Source organism: Carassius auratus, chromosome 42 (assembly GCF_003368295.1).
Source record: "Carassius auratus strain Wakin chromosome 42, ASM336829v1, whole genome shotgun sequence".
Taxonomy (NCBI): Eukaryota; Metazoa; Chordata; class Actinopteri; order Cypriniformes; family Cyprinidae; genus Carassius; species Carassius auratus.
Window position 1 is genome coordinate 18,464,772 of NC_039284.1, and position 24,556 is coordinate 18,489,327.

The 24,556-nt window shown below is 35.9% G+C and overlaps 1 protein-coding gene across 2 annotated transcripts in view; it reads left to right on the top strand.

The window, feature by feature from the left end:
- The window catches only part of LOC113060964 (transcription initiation protein SPT3 homolog), a 101,219-nt gene extending 83,845 nt beyond the window's left edge, over positions 1 to 17,374 (top strand). For both annotated transcript variants that reach the window (XM_026230228.1, XM_026230229.1), the window contains exons 11-12: positions 510 to 620; positions 16,986 to 17,374. In XM_026230228.1, the coding sequence (XP_026086013.1) occupies positions 510 to 620; positions 16,986 to 17,027 (153 nt within the window). In that variant the 3' untranslated portion in view covers positions 17,028 to 17,374. The remainder of the gene's footprint in view (positions 1 to 509; positions 621 to 16,985) is intronic.
- Positions 17,375 to 24,556: the final 7,182 nt, after the last annotated feature.

Sequence of the window (24,556 nt, forward strand, 5' to 3'; positions counted from 1 at the left end):
AAACAACCTAATGCTGTTTGTTTTACACTAGAAGTGACACTTACACATAGATTCCAGCCTCTTCATTTGCAGTGGAAACATAAGCAAAAAATAAGACTCGTCCTGTTTTACTGACTCCAGTTTCTCTGATGTTTATTGCAAACATCCAAACAGGGAAGTTGTTTTTCCCTTCGTCTGCTAAGAGATACCAAGTTAAAATTGTTTCCTTCCCTCCAATGACTTCAGAGACACTGCAATTACAGCCAATCACACGCAGCACTAACGTTTACTGTCAGGCCTCTATATATCAGAATCACCCTTGTGCTGCGAGTTCATAAAGCATCAGATGACACGTAGCATTTATATCTCTCCAGAGGTAAAGCCCCGGCCGATTTTGATTCCCAAAAGTGTGTGTTTGTGTGCACCGTGTCCTCGTCAGGCGGTGTTTGTGCACTACACTGCAGGACTCCCACCGTGTTTTTGAATTAGCAATAATGTGAGCTGTATTTTCTCTGTCTTCTCCATTGCAGAGCGCGGCGGCCTGTGGCGCAGAGGCTCAGAGCAGTGCCATCCAACCAACCCACATCAGAGAAGCCATCAGGCGCTACAGCCACAAGATCGGCCCGCTCTCCCCCTTCTCAGTACGTAATAACAGAGCCGTAAAAGAGTTATATTTATAATCGCAGCGCAGCCCCATTTTAAAGTGGTCAAGCCCTAAAGTATTGGAATTGTTTAGCGCAATTTGTGGTTAGTGTAATTTTCCTCATAAAAGTCACATAACTCTACTGGAGAATTAAATAAGCGGAATTTCGATCCTTTTTGGAAATACAAAGGAGATTTAATTTTGTTTTGTTTTCCGTGAGTTGCTTGTTTCGCACGCTTACGTATGCGACTTTGCAGCTCGCCGACTGCAAGTTATAATTTTCCATCAGGCGCAGAAGTGTGGGTGTTTTAAGTGCTAGCCTGCGTTTGAGAAATGGCTTCTGGAGGCTTTCTCACAGCCAATTTTGGGGCTTTTGTTATTGTGGTCAATCTGCAATTCACAGGTAATGAGCAATTTACCAATGATGGCCTACTTGATGGCTCCCAAGCTGACGGCTGCCAGAAAATCTGGCGATGTTGATTTTACATGCCTGTTTTTGTGTTAAATACTGATTTGTGTTACTTTTCATTGTGATGTAATTCAATTATCAACTTACAAGGCACTAGATCGCTTCTAGACTCACAGAAAGACTTCTTATATAGTCTGGTTGAAATATAAAACCGTAAGCTAGGTGGTTGCTTTTGGTGTTTCTTTATTATGTTATGCTATTATGTTTCTTTAATAAGCAATTTGCAATAATTGTTGTGCATGGTTTTTTTGGTTTTAAATACTGATATGTTACTTTTCACTTTGACATCTTTCAATTATCATCCGACAAAGCACTAAATCACTGTTTGAATTCATTTTACAACAGATTTATCTTGTTTTACAAAAGGATCTTCCTGGAAATGCACAGCATCCTGAGATATTTCAGTCCCATCTGTTACGTGTTGTTGGTTCCACATATTCAGTACGAACTGCTTTCCCTTTGCAAACCAAAGCACGTTGGAAGTATTTTCTTATTACATCTCTAAATGAACTTATAAGTCCTACAATTTTAATGTCACCAAGCAACGCAGGACAAATGTGACTGGATTTCCATGGCATGAACATGAGCCCGGCTCCCAGTTTTCATGTAGGAAACTGGGAGTTGTGCAGGGACGCAGTGTATTGTTTAATATATAAAACAGGTGTTATATGGTTTCCAGCGTATGATGCTGTGTGAAGACTTCCAGATGTTCTCTAGTGCCACTTGTGTTTGCCTTTGATGAGTAAATCTCGGCTCCTTACTGGGAATGGCACAGGAATAATTAGACGGGAGATGCGAGTGACTGAGTGAGTGCCGTCAGAACAGAGTTATCATGTAATTGGCTGGGTTTTATTGTGACTGGAGCCAGTTTAAACACATGATTAATTGCACCAATAAGCACTTTTCATTCTGGTCTTTAAAAAAACACTGAAGGTAGAATCAAACCATTGTTTGGAAGGTCGAGCGTATGTGGGGTCGCTGACAGACGCGAGGCATTTTCTCATTAACGTGGACAGTTATCTATTGGCGTGTTCGGTGGCATGGTCACGTTCCAGACGTCCGACGTTGTGCATCCGAGCCAGCATTTACGTCGACATATTAACTTCAAATGCATGCGAGATTCTCAACACGCCCCCAGATTGAAACGAAGAGAAATCGCCAATCTGGAAACGGTTCGCTTTCACTCAAGTTTCACCGTTGTGGATGTATAGCATTATGTAATTTAAACGTCTGCCCCAGTGACTGCTGTTGGAGGCTTTATCGGCCTCAAATTACCAAAATCAAGTCATTGTGAGATTATTAACTTTGAAATTGAATTAAGAGGGTAACGCAAGACCTGCAATCATTCGGAGACCATTAGATTACACTCACGCACAGGGCAACGCAATTACCTCCCCGTCCGCAAGGACAGCAAGTCACCGGCCAAGAAGAAGTATACTTTTATTTGATTCCACAGTCTGCTGTTGTGAAAAAGCGGCTCATCAGATGGAATTGTTTTTCTTTTTGTGTTTGTTTCTGCCAGTTTTGTAGAGGCCTGGCGAAAACATCCTTCTGTGATGCTTAATTTGACCTGCTGATGCGAGGAGAACTTTCTAGTGCTTTCTAGTGTTGCGAGGAAATGCAGTGTAAACAGTGTTGGTTACATGTTATGGAATTACGTAATTTAATTACCAAATAAATGTAACCATAATCTGTTACAGATTCTTAGAATTCAATAAAAAGGTAGGATATGTTGAATAATATTAATTTGTTGCTCGGACTGTTTTTGATGTGCATGATGCCTCTTACCATTTAAAGGCACTATTCTGATGCTTTTGATTGGTTCTCGGTGCTTTAAAAAAGTCCCATTACTTTGTGTTTGCTAGGGTGTTGGTATGCGTTTGCTATGATGTTCAGGGTGGTTACTAATATATTCTAAGTTAATTTAGTAGGGATGCAAAGATTAATCCATTTGATTTTCCAAATGCATCGCAATTCTCTCTGGAAAAAACGAAGCTCAGAATCGATACAAGAGAGAATCGCGACGCATTGGGAAAATCACAGAATCTATCCACAAACCGATGTATCATCGCACCCTTAGTTTTAAGTGGGTTTTCTGTGTGATTTCTAGGGTGTTCTGACTGGTTGTTAGGGTGTTGATATCACATTGCTAAGGTAATTTTATTGGGAGATGGTTTAAGTAGTTAACATGTTGCTATACTAGGCTGTTAGCATTATAAATAGTCAATCTTGCATAAACAAACACCTCAGACAAGTCTTAAAGATCTAGAGATACGTTCATCTTAACTAGACGTGTTTACATTTCATTGGCCCTTATGCATGTTTAGAAGTTGCTGTCACTGCAATATTTTGTACCTTACTTGCGGTTTCCCCGATCTCACTTTACGTAAGCCTTTGGGCTAAAGACAACAAATAAAGGAGTTTATTGGTCTCCGTATCTAAGGAAGGACATCTTGTCCCGAGCTGCTGACATCCACAGAACTCTCTGTTTCTGTGTCCTTTTCAATGCCTCATAAACACTGCACTATAAACCCATTGGAGCAGGTTTTATATCCCTGAATTCCAGGCGCATCCCTTGTGTTGGCAAAGGATGGCAGTTCCTGCGAAACCTTCCTTAACAATTACACATTTACAAGTAGAGACATTCTTCCCCGTGGTTTGAATAGCTTGTTATTACTCCATGAAATTGCTTCTTGGATGTCAAGCGAACGGTCGGACTGGCAGCGGTGTTCAGAAGTGGGTCAGTTGGAACGGGAAAACGACATACGGTAGTCTTCCAAAGAGGCAGTATTTTATCGAAATGATATTAAAACCTCCCAGTGCAGAAATACTGGGCGAGCACTGGCGCCATTTGAAGGAAAGCGTAATATTTGTGTTTTGAAGTAAGTTTATCGGAGAAAGAGCTGCAACTTCCTGGATTTTGAACGCAAAGAGTTGGGTTTGTTTTTATTTTACGCCAAAGTGTTGGCAATGGCGGACTATCTTTTCTTGTTTGTTGAAGCATTGATATGAAAATACTATGCCATTAGAATCATGCCAGAAAACGCTTTGCCGTTTCTCTCTCTAGATTTATGGAGTCGTTTTTTTCTCCCCCCTCTTCTTCAGTATAATTTCTGTCGAGCCGCATCTGGAAGTATTTATTTCAGTGCCATGTAATCCATCTCGTGCCGCAGTAAACAGACTGGCTATTATTTTTGAATAAAGTCTCATCTTCAGGCTTCGAGAGCGCCGAGCGCTGCCTGCGAGCCCTCCTGGCTGTTTCAGATGCTATTGATTTACGGTGGGTTTTTCCACATGCTGACCCCCAAATCCCACTTCACAGCGAGGTGGTGTACAGTACGGCCCATTAAGTCGGAGTTCTGGGGATGCACTTCCCCGCTGGAGTGCGCTGGAACTGGCTGTGTTTGGACTCCCCAAATAACGGGGCTATGCAGCACAATAACAAATCTAATCCTTTAGCCAGAACTCTTGAAGGTGCTGCTTTACTCTAAATCACGCCGCTTTTAGCATTCTCTTCAGTTCAGGCTGGAGGACAGAGCTCAAATTCTGTTTACATCAAACCCCTTATTGGGCATTTCCAGAGAAAATACGCAAAATAAGCAATATCAATATGAGTTGGATGTATGATACCATGCTTTTCATTTGCTGACTGTGGCATGACTCAATCAGGGATTCCCAAACTAAGCTTAACCAACAGAAACCTTGACTTTCGTTGAAAAGTGTTTGTGAACTAGGTTCAGTCTCATAGCGCAAATTTATGTACGTATATGTATATATGTATTTGTGTGTATGTATGAATGTATGTATGTATGTATGTATGTATGTTTATTTATTTGTTTGTTTCTTTCTTTATGTGTGTATTAATTAATTTAATTTATCAAATAATAAAAATATATATTATTGACCTTGTTTTTCATCGAAACTTGATTCAGTCTCATAGCCATTTGCAATCCTAAAATTGTACATATATTAATTTCTCTCTCTCTTCTCTCTCTCTCCTCCTCTCTCTCTATATGTGTGTGTGTGTGTGTGTGTGTGTGTGTGTGTGTGTGTGTGTGTGTGTGTGTGCATATGTGACCCTGGAGCACAAAAGCAGTCTAAAGTCTCTGGGGTAAAATTTGTAGCAATAGCCAAAAAAACATTGTATAAAAATGATTGATTTTTCTTTTATGCCAAAAATCATTAAGATATTAAGTAAAGATCATGTTCCATGAAGATATTTTGTAAATTGCTTACCGTAAATATATAAAAACCTAATTTTTGATTTAGTATTATGCATTAATGCATTGCTAAAAATTCGTTTGGACAACTTTTCTCAATATTTTTTTTTTTTTTTTTTTTTTGCACCCTCAGATACCAGATTTTCAAATAGTTGTATCTCTACCAAATATTGTCTGATCCTAACTAGGGATATGCTGGTATACAATTTTCGTGTTGCGATTAACTGCTAATACTTTTATCACTGTGTGCCGTATTATCACGATATTGAAATTGTTTTTAAAAAAGTATATAACCGGTTTAATTACCTTTTTCTTATAACAAAAATAACTGAACATTAAAGTGCAAAAGAACTATAAAGACCCATTGGTAGCACTTTACAATAAGATTTCATTAATTAACCATTAACATTCACAATGAGCAATAGCTACATTTGCTACAGAAGTTATTAATCTTTGTTAAAAAATCAAGTCTTAGTTCATGTAAGTTCATAAAGTTGATTGACAGTTTGTTAACTAATGAATTATCTAATGTTAACCAATGAAGCCCTAATGTAAAGTGTGAATGGACAATAATCAAAACTTCAAACAATATCTAGGGCATGTTTTAAAACCAGATTAAAATTGTTGATAAAAAAAAGGTAAAAAAAAACGAAGGGCCTATTAAGTGTAAATATTTAAGTATTTGCGCTGTGATGAACACCATAGCGAAAACACAAATCTGAATGGCTATTTAAATCTATTTAAATATGTTTTAGTAAGTAGTGCAGCTGTTTTATTTATGGGGTTTCCAGGGTAACAACTGCCTTTTCTGCAGTTTAGCGCCATCTGCTGTCAGAGAGTGAATGTGCGTCTCTCATGTGTTCCCAATCCCTATGTGCTTCTCATGCGTGCTTGTTTACATCCGAGCGCACACGTGTCTTTCAAGCAACATACAGCGGTGTTGTGCATTTTGACCAGTTGATAGAAAAAAAAGTGCATTTTAAGTTCTTTAAGTCTAATCCTAACAAACCATACATCAACAGAAAGCTAATTTATTCAGCTTCCAGAAGTATACATCTCAATTCTGAATAATTGACACTTATGACTGGTTTTGTGGTCCAGGGTCACATATGTATTTATTTATTTAATTACCTTTTTATTTATTTATCTATCTATCAATCTAATCATTTTCAAATTATTGTAAATTATTGACCTTGATTTTGATTGAAAGGTTTTTTTATTTGCAATCCTACAATTTATATAGTAATATAAATATATCAATTTAAATATAAATAATATTATGTATTAACTATCTATCTATCTATCTATCTATCTATCTATCTATCTATCTCTCTCTCTCTCTCTCTCTCTCTCTCTCTCTCTCTCTCTATATATATATATATATATATATATACAGTTTCAGTTCTGTCTGTCTATCTATCGATCTATCTATATTTTACACATAAATATATATGTGTGTGTGTGTGTGTGTGTGTGTGTGTGTGTGTATTTTTCCGTACACATTTACATATACATAAATTATATAAAAGCTCTGAAAAAAACAATAAGACGTATTAACATGAGTGATTATTTAGAGCTGTATTAATGATCCTCATCCACGGCATGAAACTCTCACTTTATGATTTAACAGACACAGATCCGCCCAAGAGAGAGCGGGAAGCCGGTCTGAAATTCGTTATTGCATTAAAACCCACACTTAGCCTTGTCTATTTTCCTAAGCCCTCTGGGTTTCAGATCGAAGGCGTTTGAAGGATGTTCTGACCCGGGACGACTGTACATCGATACGGTTGAACTCGAGCGCTGGCGGTCTGACGGCGGGGAAGTCCGGGTCATACGGCGTCTCATATACGCCGCAGTCTTGATCCAATTCAGCCGGCTCCACACAGACAGGACCTCGCCGCTATCCCCGTCCCAGCGCACACACTCCACATCTGTCTCGTGCTGCTCATGAATATGCACGAGCAGGAGTTACACTTATGGCAACGTCTCATTACGGTCAGAGAAATGCACACTCATGCAGCTCTCTGCTATCTTGTCTTGAGACCTTTCATTCACTCGTTAAAGGTTAGTCCACCCTAAAAATCATTTATCATCATTTACTCGCCCTCATGTTGTTCCAAGGTGTGCTATACGTCTTGAAGCCAACAATAGCTTTCTTTAAAAAGCCATTATTCGATGAATTTCATGCCTTTTGTGGCAGCTCTCGAGTTTATAAAAGACGAAAGTGTGAATGAGATTTAAGAGCAAAGTTGGAGGACGAATTGCAACATATAATGGCTAAAATTTAATTTAAGTAATTTTTCCTAGTAATCATTCCTAGCTATTGTATGATTTCAGAAGATGTGAAATATGCAAGTTTTATAGCAGTGTTATTTTAGTATAAGTTTTATACTGTTAAAGTAATTTTTTGTTCATGTCTTGTAGTTTTATTGTATTTCTAGTTATTCATTTTTAGTAAAAAAAATTTTTTTTGCCATTTTAATGTCATTTTGTTTACTTTTTTATGTGGTATTTTTTTTATTAATGACTGATTTTATAAATTTTACTTTTAGTTTGTTTTTTATATTAACTGAATTAAAATAAATTGTAATTATAGTTTAATTTATATAATTATAATTTATATAATAATATATGTATACCACTTTTGCACTTCTTGAAGCTCAACTTTGATTGCATGGTTAAAGAGCGTCGGGGACATTCTGCGAAACATCTCTGTTTGCGAAAGAAGAAGAAAACTGGGATGGTTTGGAACGACATGAGTGTGAGTAAATGATGACAGAGCTTTCAGTTTTTGGATGAACTGTCCTATCTTTCTTCTCTCATCCAGTCTTTGGGGTGCTCAGGTTCCCACTCAGGCTCGGTCAAAGACAGATCTCTGTTTTTCTTCGCTGGTATTTATGTTCTTTTTGTACCGAAGTGTTTAAATGTATTCCTGACCCTTTTGTCTAATGTGTATCTTGGCCTGTGGACTTTGCATAAAAATGACGAGAGCGAACTATTGGAGGTGTCCGGGCTGAAATAGGCACACTACTCAGTTTTATGGAGCGTGCAAAGGACTCGCTTTTGTTTATTGACGCTAACAATGTTTCTGTTCATCAAACCGGCCGAGCAGCATAAAACAATGACTGCTGGGAATGGACACACATGAGACCTGCGCCATATTGTTTATGACACGTGATAAACAATGCCTGATGGCCACCATTGGGCATAAAAATAAGAGGAAGACAGAATGATATTGTAGCTGATGAGTTGCATCTGGTCGCTTCAGCAGTGGACTGATAATTGGAGTGTCATCTCTCGGCGGAGAGGAGACAGTTTGTCTCTCACATTTACGCGGCCGGCCAGCGAGAGGACACAGCGGCGCTGATCAAAGATAAACCTCCTCGCGATCCTGGCACTGATGCAGCTTAACAGGCTAGAAAAGAGAAGTGCAAACAGTTTCCTTCCTCACGCAAACAAGACGACCAAAGAAGCTTTTCTTTCAGTTTGGCTGGGCTTTTGCCTGCCAGAGCATCTGGAGCAGTAGAGAGACGAGCTGCTCTCTTCTTGTAATGATGATCAGGTCATGCTGAGTTTAATATTAGAGCAATTTATCTCTCGTTACCAAAATATAATATAGAATTTCAGAATGAATTGCTTAGTTTTCCTAATAGTTATATATATATTAGGCTACCATTCAAATATTTGGGATCAGATTTTGAATGTTTTTTTTTTTTTTTTTTTTTTAAGAAGCCTTTTATGCTCAAAAAGGCTGCATTTATTTGGTCAAAAATACAATTGAAACAGTAATTTTTTGAAATCTCATTATAATTTAAAAGAACAGTTTAGAACACTTTATTTGTTTGTTTGTTGGAAACTGATACTTTTTTCAGAATTCTTTGATGTATAACATTTCAGAACCATTAAAGGGGTTGAGGGTGAAATGCTCGTTTTCACTCAATCTCCTGTTAATCTTGAGTACATATAGAGTAGTACTGCATCCTTCATAACTCCAAAAAGTCTTTAGTTTTATTATATTTATAAGAGAAAGATAGTCTGTACCGTTTTTTTCCCGGAAAAACACGAGCGGCTGGAGGCGTGACGTGTGGGCGGAGCTAAAGAATCACGAGCGCGAGTAGGCTTTTGCGTTGAGAGCGTTTTGAAGCTGTGACATTACCATGAGGAAAAAAACATCATCCCAAACAAACCATGGCTAACAGTCAGATTCAGCGTATATTTATGATCCAGAATCAGATCCAGTGGCTGAAATTTAACAAGAGCAGCATCAGCAACGACGTCTCTATGTGGTATGTACTGAAACTGTATATATTTGCTTAGCGGTTTTGGAAAATGACTAAGTTCCACTTTATGTCGCCTTTTTTTTTTAGGTGTACAAGGTTTACTTGATGTGCTTACGCGCTGATAGCTAAGTTAACAACACAGAGATATTTGAAGCAGTTTTACTCACCGCCTGCGGTTCCAACACACGATCATGACCCTTTTTCATTGCGACTGCATCATCCTTAAGAAATAAACGATATGCAAATCCGTCGTCAAACTGGGCCTTGTTTGTAAAACAAGCATCTTCGAAATGCAGGGAACAAACAAAAACACTTGCACAACTCCGTTGATGCTCTGTAAAAATAAACTCCATCCACTGGTCCCTTAATGCTGTTTTTTTTTTTTTTTTTTTTGGTCTGCTGTGCTTTTGTGACATTTCGCACTCGCTCTGGTCAGTGAATGTCTCTGCTCTGCTATACGGGAGCGCGCGCTCTTCCGGCAGAAGTGCCTCAGGACCCATATAAGGAAATTCCACTCCATCTAACGTCACACAGAGCCATACTCGAAAAAAACTTGTGACAAACAGGAAGGAGTATTTTTGTTCCAAAAATACTCCTTCCAGTTTACTCCTCACAGTAATGTCACAGCTTCCAAACGCTCTCAACGCAAAAACCTACTGGCGCTCGTGATTCTTTAGCTCCGCCCACACGTCACGCCTCCAGTCAGTCGTGTTTTTCCGGGAAAAAACGGTACAGACTATCTTTCTCTTATAAATATAATAAAAACTAAAGAATTTTTGGAGTTATGACGGATGCAGTACTACTCTATAGGTACTTAAGATTAACAGGATATTGAATGAAAACGAGCTTTTCACCCCCCCCCCCCCCCCCTTTAATGGTTCTGAAATGTTATAAATCAAAGAATTCTGAAAAAAGTATCAGTTTCCAACAAACAAACAAATAAAGTGAGATTTCAAAAAAATTACTGTTTCAATTGTATTTTTCACCAAATAAATGCAGCCTTTTTGAGCATAAAAGGCTTCTTTAAAAAAAGGCGACATAAAGTGGAACTTAGTCATTTTCCAAAACCGCTAAGCAAATATATACAGTTTCAGTACATACCACATAGAGACGTTGTTGCTGATGCTGCTCTTGTTAAATTTCAGCCTCTGGATCTGATTCTGGATCATAAATATACTCCTTCAAACGTACAACTTAATTTTTGAAACTTTGTCCATGTTTAGCATGGGAATCCAACTCTTTAACAGTGTAAAAAACTCAGTATGCATGAAATAGCATTTCACCCCCCCCCCCCCCCCTAAGAACAGATATCAAATATCACAGACATAAACCATTTTTTATACCTATTCAAATTTTTATTACTTTTGTATGTTTATTAATTCTTAAACTATATAATGTTTTTTTTTTCATTCCACAGAATGAATGAATATATATATATATATATAAATTAAGTAATTCATGTGACCTTTTTGACCTTTGTGTAAACCACTTCAGTCTAAGAGCAAATTATCTTACACTTTTTTTTTTTTTTTTTTTTTGGTCGTCAAATCATTAATTCCCATCATGCAACCAATGCAAATTCAACATCTTGCACAAATAACCGCCAACATATGGTGAGCATTCACAGGAGTGACGGACTCGAGCTCTAGTCCAATAAAGCCTTCCAGACCCCTGCCAGCCTTCCGTATCCACCGATCCCAGATTTCTGATGCTTACGCTGTGGATTTCAGCACAGCCCGTAATATATACGGGCAATAAAATCAGCGAGGGTCAGTTGCTGCACTACTGGAATGCGTTTATACAGCGGCGCTTCTGTACACGGCCTCTGAAACCACACGGCCTCTTCCTTCTTGTACTGTCAGCAGGCGATATTTCATCAGAAAGCCTCTCTCTCTCTCTCTCTCTCTCTCGCTGCACAGATGCTTCCTCTGCCCATGTTGCAGATATTTTTTCCTGGAGTTTTTCTTGGACCCCATCGGCTGGGTTTCACCCCGGCTGAGGTGCGTCCCGCCACCCACGGCCAAGGCTAGAGGCCGGGTCTGAACCTGGAGACCTCCGCTGAGTGTTTCTATAAGGGGGGAGTGGAGGTCTGTCTTAGCACTATTGAACTGCAAAAATTTAGATTTATGAATGGCCGAGCGGAGGCATCACAAAGCCCAGTTTGCAAAAGCAAGAAGGCAGAATGCTTCACCCGCATTCAAGTTTGCACTGAATTTATATTCTCTGACGGTGCTGTGGTTTTCACTTATTTCAGGTTTTCAGATTCATTAAAGTAGCAGGTGTTCGTGTTTAAATTAACTTTAGTGAATTCCCTCCACGGTTTTGTATTTATTTGTATTTATATTTTTTATTTGTATACATTTTTAATAATTATTTTTAATATAAAACTTTTTAAAATAATCATTTATTTATTTATTTATTTTTCTTTTCTAATTTTCTGGTAAGAATAAACAGCTTTATGTAATGAAATCTAGTGCATTTTTTTTTTTTCAGATAATTTTAGATTTTGAAAGTCTTTCATTCACTTCTAACAGCCATACTTTGAATAATTAAATATAATGAAATCACATAATTATTACAATTTATATAAATTATTGTCTCTTAAAATATATAACAAAGAGTAATGTGACATATAATGTAAAAAAAATACTTTCCAATATTGCTTGGTAAATAAATAATAATTTCTGATACGGTTTCTGACTGTATGGGAAGGTTGAATCTGTGCTGTTTTCCCTTCTTTTCCATTTGTGAAGTATAAATAATTAGCAGAGGGGAGGACGAGGCTTGAGACGCTGCGACAGCTCTCATGATTGAAAATATATTCCACACAGGAAGGAACTCTTCCCTGAGATATATCTCCATTGCTTCCCGTTGAACATGCACATTATATACATATATCAGGCTGGATTTATTTTTCAGGATCTTTAGGGAACCCTCTCGGTCAGCTTCCTCCAGGATGTGTATTCATATGTTGGAAAATAAGCCTGTGATGTTGTGTGAGGCCAAATGAAACTGAGAATCTGCTGTGCTGGAACAATCCACCATGTAATAAAACACCATTCATGCTCAATCTGTCAAACTTGGTGAAACCCAGTCAGAGCAGACTTCACACAATCAATCAGTTCAGTAAAGCCTTGCATGTTTCGAATCAAAGCTTACTAACAAACTTTTTTAGTAATTTCTTTTGGAAAGCTTTAAACGTTTTCAGCACATTGCTAGGGTATTCTGGGAAGTGGTTATGTGATGCATATAATGTTTTCTTCACAGTAGTTAGAGTATTCTGGGTGGTGGTTATGTTATCTAGGCAGATTTACATTGTTGCTATTAGAGGTCGACCGATAATGGATTTTGCCGATAACTAGGTTGGGCCAGATCATAACCGATAACCGATTAATCAATTGATATGAAAAGAAACATAAAAAAAAACATAAAATTAAAAAGAAAAATGTTACTTGAACCATGAAAATGCACTGTACTTCGTAAATGAAATATGTAATTATTAATATATTCATTACTCTTTGATCATTCTTTTTAGGTCATAGTGCATTAACTAATGTTATCAGAAACAACTTTAAAATAAAAAAAAATATTATTCCTCTCAGCATTAACAGCAAGAATACTATTGTTTTTTTTCTTTACTAATGCAGAATCAAGTAAGCAATTTAATTACTTTATAATGATATGAAAACATTTATTTCATCACGTCAAAACAAACTGCTAGGTTGTTAGGTCTGCGTAACATAACTAGCCCAATTTCCAATCAAAAATAGCATAAATGAAATCTAATGACCATATCCCAAATGTCAAAACTCAAAATATGCAAATTCCCGTAACTAAAGTGCATATTTTACAGTCACTGTTATGCAAATTGTAAACCACTATATCAATGTGATCATAAACCTTACCAGTGGCAGTCCTTCACAAAACTTAACATCTACCATAGTTTTATCACAGGTAGAATCTTACATATTTTAGTGCAAGCGTTTCAGTTAAATATTATGCAATATGTCAAGCCATTAAAAAAAACAACCTAAGGCAACCCATTTAATCCCAAATTTTCCACAGACATTATGATTTCCAAATTATGTGTCATAAGTAATAATAAAAAAAAAAAATACAAAATGGAAATGTATTTATGGGAAAGTTTGTGAAAATTTGTATTTTATGATGCAGTCACAATTGTAACCAGTGGGATAATGTGTATACTGAATTAAAATATTTCTACACTCATCAGGATTCTTATACAGTATATCTCAGCCCAGTTATTAACACTATTTTAAACTCTTTACTATTACACATAAAAACCCTTATACAACACTGATAGGAATAATGAGATAAAAGACAAAAAAAAAGTTATTATCCCTGTGGTCACTATTGTTGCCATCAACATGTTCATCGGCCATCAACACTCAATCTTTGACCATTCAGTATTTGTAGATGCGTATATAAATACCAGTCACCTGAAAGATAATGTGCGACAAAAAAAATTGTCATATCTTTATGATAAAATACTTTGTTTTGGAGCTTTGATGTAGCCATCCTCTTCTCGTGGTGCAAACAGGAAGTAAACTGCTCTGGCCATTTGCATTAACCATGTGACACTGCACATATTTAACTGAGACCCTTTTATATTTTCTATACAAGCAGGACATGCGCTAACACCAGTCAGTAGCATTTTTAGAGCTTTATAACTGAAACCCTTTGGTAGCCCAAATCAGCGGGAAAACCACAGACTTGGCAACCCCGAAGGCATCAGAGAATCTGCCTCTAGAGGTCGCTCTCGATCTCATACTGTATAATGACAGCAACAGATGCAACCCAGAAAAAATATCAGTATGAATTTTTACCGATAATCGGTTGTTGCAGCAATCAACCGATAAATCGGTCAACCTCTAGTTGATACTGTAGGATGCTATGAGTGACTGCTGTGTGTTATCTAGAGGATTGAAATGGTTGCTAGGGTGTATAAATGTTTGTGCATTGTGCATGAATCAAGCTTAATTTGCATGCATTCAGTTTGAGATGATGAATAGAAGTTTAGTTTTTCCACATCCAGTGTAACCGATACAGGTGCAAACAGCCGCTTCTGGTTCATATGTTCTCCTGTTCCTCCTTGGTCCTGATTAGAAATCTGCTCTCCAGTGTGCTGATCCTATAATTGGACTTGGAGATAATGACCCAAAGAAACAGAAGTCGCCAGCAAATCAAGCCTCGAACTTTGAGCTTTGATACGCGGGTTTGAATCTGGCTTTATAAGTTCCAGCTTGGCAGAGCTTTCACAATATCCTTTCTTTCTTGCCTTATTCTGTGGGTTTATTTCCAGTCAGTTCGTGTTTCTGGGCCTGTATCTAGTTTGAGTCGTCTGTTTTCCTGAATCCAGCTCCGTCCCGTCTGAGACCTGTCTCCATTTCGCTTTTGTGTCCCGTTTAAATGCCAGACAAATGAAATGAGTTCGCCATAATGCAAATGCAAAAAAAAAAACACGCATCAAAATACAAATTGTGTCGCATAGAGGATGGTGCACATCTGCTTTCAATTCTCCATTTCTTTTATAAAAAGGAAATTAAATGAGATATATAACAATCTACCACCCTGAGTGGCTTTGGATTTCGTCGGCTCCTTTCTTTTTACCCACAATGCAACTGTATGTATTGTCTTGCTGCAGTCGCTGCAATGCTTTCTCTTGTTTTCCTCTCTGTGGTTAAATAATGATAATTAATGGCGCTGTCTGTGGCGTTTGCAGGGCTCTGTTCATAAAGACACTTGTTATTTTTATATGTTGCCCGTGACTGGATCCGCCTTTCACTCCGGGATTGTGGTGACCTGATGGTTTCCTTCATGAAATACAGATCTCTGTTGGCAGAAACGCAGGATCCAGAGTCGTGTCCTTAAGTAATTACAATGATGTTTGTGTGTGACCACTTATTACTGTCCAACCAAGTGCTTATGGGAGCTCAGAAGACATGATGTTAAACGCCCCATACAGTATGAAGGATACGCAACAGACCGAGAACAGCACTTTTAGAGTGTGTCAATGACAAATGGTGATCATGAAGAGGATTCATGTTGGTCTCATGCATTTTTTATAAAGTTTTTAACAGAAGTTTTGATTGAAATGTTAACCAAGTAAAATTAATGCTTTTTTTTTTTTTTTTTTTACAAATGTTTTTTTTTCTGCTTCAAATTTCCACGTTCAGTGTGTTACCTGCCATTTTATTTTAATTATTTGTAAAATCTACTAGCATTTTCTGAGTGAGAATTATAAGTGTGCAAAAATCTCAGTCATTATTTTCAAAAAGATATCAAAGGTTTTGCATTGTAAAAATATATTTTTTTTTATTTAAAAAAAGGTTAAAATCAGCTAATATTAAAAGCAGTAATGAGCATCATGTGTCATTTCTGTGATGAGGTGAAGGTCATGCATGTCACTGACCATACGGTACTTTAATATGATTTTGTCAAAATAAATTCTGAAAAAAATATGCTGCTGTTAAAGTGTTAGGTGTCAGTAAAAAAAAAAAAAAAACTTTTATTTTGCAAGGACATATTAATTTATAATGTAAAAAAAACAATATTTTATTTTTCACTTCATATTCATCAAAGAATCCTTAAAAAATTAAATGCATCGCATATGAAGCAACACAACATTGATAATAATCAGAAATGTTTCTTGAGCAGCAAATCAGCATATTTTCATGATTTCTGAAGATCATGTGACACTGAAGACTGATGCTTAAAATACAGCTGCGCATCACAGAAATAAATTACATTTTACAATATATTCTTATCAAAAACAGTCATATTAAATTGTAATAATATATCACTTTTTTTTCCAGTATTTACTCTTAAATAAATACAGCTTTAGTGCACAGGACAGTCTTCTTTCAAAAACATGAAAAAAAAATCCCTAACTTTGAATGGCAGTGTTTATGATTTCTGCATGATTATATGTATTTTCTGTGTCTTTTAAACCTTATTCATGCAAAAATATTTGAATCATAAAACATATTTGCAACCTAGTTGTTATACGGTTCGGAAATAAAATATGTGAACCATATAACAACTACTTTGCAGTCGTGTGGACCCTCACAATTACACCCCTGTGACATTTTTAAAGTCGAGCCTTCAACAAATCAGAATGCCTTTCCACAAATAGATTCATAAACCACTTGTTAACCACATTTGTTTTGTATCTGCGCTTCTAATAGATGAGGATGGTGTTTCATAACCCACAGAACCAGAAATACTTCGATTAAACATTAAAGAGGGAAAAAAGCAGCACATTCCAGACCGTGTCGTCTGTGAAACCGGAAAACAAGAGGCGGCTTTCTGCCTCTGTGGAACTGGAGCGCTAATTCTTACCAGATTTGCTTTTCTCTTGTGTTCCCCGACAGAGTGCCTACCGCAGGAACGGGATGACTTTCCTGGCCTGCTGAGGTGAGCGAGAGTCGGCGTCTCGTCGTTTGGACAGGAAGCACTGTGGGCTGCCACTAATCTGGATTGGACGCATTTTGTTTAGTTGGTGTTCATGTAAACTCTAGTAATATGAGTTTCCTGTTTTGTAAACGGGTTAAAGTTTTTTGTAGTTTTAGTCAGTTACAACCAATATTCCAGAACCATTTCAGCTTTTTTGATGATGATGTGTGTAACTACTTCCCGATGCTTAACTATTTTTATTTTTTATCTGTCTATGTCCGGAAAGTTAGATAATGCAAACCCATCTTATTTTTTATGCTTTAATCCTTTTTTTTTTTTCAGTTGCATTACCTTGCTTTTGTAATTTTGTACTATTTTTGTTTGGATTTAGAGTATTAAATTTCCTTTTTCTTTTCTTTTTTTATTAAAAATCTTGGAATAAAAATGTGTTCCGTGTTCAAAAATGTATAATTATTATTATTAATATATTATTATTAATATAGTCTCGCGTCAACGCAGCACATTAACGCCGATAACTGCCCACCACTAATAAATATATATATAATATAATATATATATATATATATATATATATATATATATATATATATATATATATATATATATATATATATAACGTACAAATTCAAATCGCAGTTTGAACAAACAACAAGATGTGAAAGAGCCCGATTCAGTACTCGCGGTGTTCTGGTGTTCAGGGCTCACGCAGAGAAAGGAAATTATGCTCGAAAAAACAGTCAGTTATTTCTTAAGTGAACGTAAACAGTTGAGGAAAAAAAAAGGGATGTGTATTTGATTGGATGCGTTCATCGTCTCTTAAAGGGACCGCGCCTAATTTAGCCACTGGCTGCTGTAATGTTAATCCAAGAAAATGAAAATGAAAATCACTCACTGCTCCTGACTACTTTGTAGTTTTAACAGTCAAACCAAAAATTATTCAGACACCAGATATATATTTTTGATATATATAGCAAAACCGTAATAATGTGAGAAATGTTGAAGGTGTCTGAATAAATGTAGGTTTCATTGTATATTTCATTTTTACATTGAAGACTATCCAGTGCTTTTTTACATTTAATTATTAAGTTTCTGTACCTTGACACCTACAAACTTCAACATTGTGTAAATAGCACAAATAAATAAAAATAACCAAACATACAAATTAGACAATTTCAAACAGGGCCCACTGGTACAACCTTCACCGGGTCCGCGCTTGTGCAATGTGGAATTAGTTTACAGCTTTTTCAAGCAGTTTGTGATGCATTTTGGAAACAGGAGATGAGCCCTTTTCTAATGCACCACCTAGCTTGATAAACCCCTTCTTAAAGACTTACTGTTTGTCAATTTTATTTGGGTAACAAACATTTTCTGAATGCCGTCAGCAGAATTCGAATAAGCCATTTTAATCTAGATTAATTTCAAGATCACAGTGAGATTAATCTAGATTAAAAAAATTAATCATTACCCACCTCTAATATATATATATTAGTTATTTTTTTGTTTTGTTTTTAAAGAAGGAAATCATGGTATTACCATGAAAAAAAAAAACACGTGAAAACCATGACTTATTTACTTATGAATTTTTATTTTTTTATTTTAGAGAACAAGAAATTAAAAACCCTTAACTATTTTTTTTAATTATTTTATCCATAAGATAATTACAAAATAATAAATAAACAAAACAAAAAGTAATATTACAAAAAATAAACATACATATATATATATATATATATATATATATATATATATATATATATATATATATATATATATGTGTGTGTGTATGTATGTATATTTTTTGTAATATATTAATAAAACTATTACTTTCTACATTTTTACATATTTCTTTTTTTTTTATAAAATAATACAAATATTAGTAATAAATCAAAAATACTACTACTATATATAATTTGTTTTTAAAACTAAAATTTTTGGTAAAATAAAATAATATAATACATTTTTGTTCAGGTTTGGAAAAACTTCTGTGTGTGTGTGTCACAGTCATGTAATGAAGATGATTAGATCATACGGTGTGGAGCCCTGCATGGTATTGTCATAATACATGTCCAAAAAATGGTGATATAAGAGTATATTAGTTCTTTTTTCTTTTCTTTGTGAGAAAGACGACTGTTTCAGGTGGGCTCTACATAATAAAGCACATGAGCTGATTCTCCAGCAGTTCACTGTGCAGCACTGACTGAGCTTTACTAGACACAGGTCACACACACACACACACACACACACGGGAGCTCATGTTCACTCTGACACTTATGAATGAGCGGACTGCAGCAGACTGTGGGGTGTTGAAGGGGACCTGAGGGTCAGCGCGGGTGTCATGTTTGATGGTAATGCCCTCTTATGACCCACGTCTGAGAAAACTGCTCCAATCACACGGCCAGTTGAAAACGCTCCGCCTATCTGAGGACTGTCAGCTTCTCTTAACCTTCATTTGTGCTCCTGCGGTGCACTGACTGGTTTTATGTGCAGAATGTGTTTTTTTTTAAAGAAACTATTATGCACTAGATTCTGTATCATCAGTACAACATCTGGGGTTTGATAAATAATAACACTGCTGCATCTCATGCAATGCTCTACTTGACCTTGTATTTCCAGTGTGACAAATGACCCAGTCTCTCACTTCATTAAACATGCAATGTGATGTGACAACAGTCTATCATAGTACGGTTTAATATTTGATATTTATTGTGGCATACTGCATATGATGGATTCAACTTGATGTTTTGGTTTAAAGTTCTAGAAATGCAACTATATCATTTTTTTAGCAACTAGCTTGTGACAAATTATTTGTGTGTGTGTGTGTGTGTGTGTGTGTGTGCCAATCATTGGTTTAAAATGCTAAAATATATATATAGTGTGTGTGTGTGTGTGTGTGTGAATTTTTGCATTTAAAGCCAATAATTGGTCCTGTATATGTGTTAACACTTTTTTTAAAATATTTAAATCAGCAAATTATTATTTTTTTTACTAATATCCTATCAATGCAAGTATATTATCTAATATTTGGCTTTTTAATTATTGTGTGTCAGTGTGTCAATTATATCTATATATACTCTCACAAACACTATTTTTTGTGGAAAGGTGCTATAAAAATAAAACTATTTAAGTAATTAATCAAAACTGTTTAAAATATTATCTAACCATAATTTCTTACATTATTTACATTTTGCATATTTAAATGAGCTATTTTAATATTTGAAATGAATAACAAAAATGAAGTTAATAGAAACTGTTCACTTTGAAGCAATGTATTTATTTCATTTTAATTAAAGATTGAATTATGAATTCTTGAATTTATGATTATTATCTTTATGTATACTGGCATTGCACTGCGAGCCTCAGATTGTGTTAGAAGCACTGAGGTGATGTTTTCTTTCTCTTCAGGTGTGTTCACTCGTCTGCCATCGGCTCTGTTTGAGTTTAATCCAGTCTGATGTCTTCAGATTTAAGCAGATAATACTGACGTCTGTCCCGAATGCCTTTAATGTGTTCATGTCTCTGTCATCACCTCATAAACGGCCCACAGTAAAATCCTCTATGATATTTCATGGTGTTCAGCGTACGCTCGACGTATTGATGTGTAGATCCTCGTAAATTCACCCATGTGAAATCCCAGAGCTTTTCTCTCGCAGGAGATGGACAGAGATTTATGGAGCTGAAGCGATCTGACAGGCTGCTTTTCTTCTTCAGGCTCACGTCGTGTGCTGTCAGATCTGCTCTGGAGATTTAAGATAGCACGCTCTCAGAATATGAATCTCTTACGGCATATTCGACAGGATTTCATTCACACAATGTGTGCCTGTCAACGTTTCTGACTATTAAACTGATCTAAATTAGAGCTGAGGCCTAGTGATTAGCACATTTGACACACTCCAGCTGTGCCTCTTAGAGAGAGAATGCACTTCAGATTATAATAATAATAATATTTCATAGTTATGTTAATAATAATAATCCTTATTATTAATGCGAAAACATATCCAAGGCTTATTGCTGGCAAAAACCACAATATGCTGCAAGACTCCAATGTTCAATAGACAACAATATATTAATAATTAGTGTTATTATGATTAATGGCAATAATAATAATACTCAAGACTTCTTGATTTTATACAGTAACAACAACCACAATATACTGCAAGACACCAGTCTTCCATTAGTAATAATAAATAGTTATTCATTAGGTACATTAAATTATATATGATTAATAATATGCCGCAAGACACTACCGTTTAATAGATTGTTATAATAATATTAATAATAAATCTAGTTATTAGTATCGTTGTTATTAGTGATCGTACGCTCTAAAAAATGCTGGGTTATTTCATCCCAGCTTTGGGTCAGATATGGACTAATAAAAATTTTACATTCAGTTTTTAACCCAAGAGTTGGGTTAGTCCAAATTTGACCCAAAGTTGGGTTGAAATAACCCAGCATTTTTTTAAAGTGTAATTATACCCAAGACTTGTTGATTATTATGTACACCTGATATTAAAAAGGTATATTTATAGAACATTGGTGTGGTTTTCCTGGAAAAAAATAATAATAATAACAATCACACGATTCCCGTAACTGAATGCTTTAGTAAAGCTGCTGTAAAGAGAAAAAAAATATTTATTTAATTTTATTTTTCTAATTTTTTTTTTTTTTTTTTTTTTTTTTTGGACTGTTGGCAGTGGTTCAGTCCTCGGTTTGAAGCATTAAAGTACCTGTTCCCAGCGGTCTGTGCGCTCGCGGTGACCCCGGACTTTTGGCGGTCTCGCGCATGCGTCACGAGCGTCACTAACGCACACGTCCCGGTCTTTACGAGCCTCTTCCGGGAGCGGAGTCCCGCAGGAGTGTCACAGACAGCACACGGGGCTTGTGTCAGCTCATCTCTGCTCTGAGTTACAGCTCGCTCACCAGAACCTGCTTATCTGTGAAAGCGATGTGTCTCTGTCTGATTCTCATTCCAGACCACGGCTGAAGACATCGAGATCTTTACACATTTACATTTGTTCATTTAGCAGATGCTTTTATCCAAAGCGACTTACAGATGAGGACAGTGGAACCAATCAAAAACAACAAAAATAGCAATGATATATAAGTGCTATAACAAGTCTCAGTTAGCTTAACACAGTACCCGTAGCATGGGATTTTAAATAATATAATAAATAAAAAGAAAACAGATCGAATAAAAAAAAAAGAATAGAGCAAGCTAGTTAGAGGTCTTTACACATACACACACAATTGCACAATAAATGAAAAGAAAATAGAATACAAAAAAGATTAGAAAGGTAGTTAGATTTTTTTTTTTTTTTTTTTAAGAATAGAATTAGAATAGTGAGTGTTAAAGTTAGAGGGTCAAATAAAGATGGAAGAGATGTGTTTTAAGCCGATTCTTGAAGATGGCTAAGGACTCAGCTGCTGGGATTGAGTCGGGAAGGTCATTCCACCAGGAGGAACATTTAATTTAAAAGTCTGTAAAAGTGACTGTGCTTCTTTGGGATGGCACAATCAAGCGACGTTCACTTGCAGAACACAAGCTTCTAGAGGCACATAAGTCTGAAGTAAGAAATTTTGGTAAATGGTTGCAGAGCCAGTGATAGTTTTGTAAGCAAACGTCAATGCCTTGAATTTTATGCGAGCAGCTATTGGAAGCCAGTGCAAATTGATAAACAGAGGTGTGACGTGTATTCTTTTTGGCTCATTAAAAATTAATCTTGCTGCCACGTTCTGCATTAACTGGACAGAACAAGAGCTTGAACAAGGAGTTGTGCAGCATGATCCGAAAGAAAGGGCTTGATCTTCTTGATGTTGAATAAAGCAAATCTGCAGGATCGGACAGTTTTATCAATGTGGTCTGAGAAAGTCAGATGATCATCAATCATAACTCCAAGGCTTCTAGCTGTTTTTGAAGGAGTTATGGTTACACATTAGTTAATTAGTTACACATATTCAGAATAACGTTGGTGTGCATGTTTGCTTTGCAGTTCAGGCGTTTATTGGAATTGGCTTTATAAATACGAGAAATATAATAATTCAGCAATATTAATGGGATAAGAAACACCTTACACCTTATTTTACATCATGGCAGCTATTTTCTGTGAAAGTACAAGACTTCAGATTCATTAGATGTGAACAACCATGAATAAGAAAGTGGAGCAAAGGATATTTGCACTATATGTGTGTTTTTATTTACAATAATTAATAGCCTGAAGTGATGGTAAATACCAGATTGCAAAATCAAGACGCAGACTTTTTTTCTAGCGTTATATTATTAGAGTTATAATGCATCAAATACAGGCTTCATTCTTTCAATGCAAAACTCTAGACAACACTGGCAAAGAAAACTTCTTAGAGTATTTTTCTAGTAGAAATATCTAAACATTATCAAGAAACATTAACTTGTGAAATTAATGTATCTTGACAATTGAGTGAACAAAATAAATGTGGGGTGTGATTTAAGGTTATTTTTCTAACCCTATTGACAGTTTTTCTTTTTAAATCATGATCTTACTTAATTTTGATTTTTTTAAAAATGCATTTTTAAAAAAACAATTCCTAATACCTTGTATCTTGAAATGCACAGTTATATCTCTGGTTGCAATATTATGAAAACATCTGAATATAATATGAATCTTGTTATAATTCATTATATATACAGGCTTCACAGAACATTAAAGATGTAATGAGCAAATGTGTTTGGTGTAGTAATACAATCTTTTCAGGAAGCTCCACTGGAGAATTTAGACTGAAGAAATATTGCTTGTTTATGGATATGAAATCATAAGCACCTGCTTTACATCATGTTCCCTGTTCCCAAATTACATTTCTTCTGTAAACCTTTCAACCATTCGAGCACCAAAAAGCAAAGCAGATCCTTCGTATCCCAAACATAAAGCGTTTATAGTTATCAACCGCAAGTAAAACGAAGCAAAACCTGATATTTAAGCTCAATAAAGCTCAACACTGCTCTGCTACATTGTGTTTGAACAACTGTTTATTATTCATACATTTCTATCGGATGTATTATAATAACATACATTCAGACCTGTTTTCTAGCTTTCACTGTGAAGGGAGAATAAACATGAAATTACAGCAGCCACATTTAATTGAAAACTTAAATGTAAATGTATAATACATCATAATGCATGGGTCTAGTTATAGTTATACATTTAATAATTATTATGCATTGAAACAAATGCTTAACACACCGCTTGTCGCAATGCATTATGCTTTTTAAATTAACAGTTCACAAAAAAAATAATTTAAAAATAAAAACATTTGCTGAAACATTTTCTCACTCTCGGGTCATCCAAGATGTAGGTGAGTTTGTTCCTTCATCAGATTTGGAGAAATGTAGCATTGCATAACTTGCTCAGCAATGAATGCTCTGCAGTGAATGGGTGCCGTCAGAATGAGAGTCCAAACAGCTGATAAAAACATCACAATAATCCACAGCACTCCAGTCCATCAGTGAATGTCTTGAGAAAATAAAAGCTGCATGTTTTTCACTGCAGGAAATATTGTT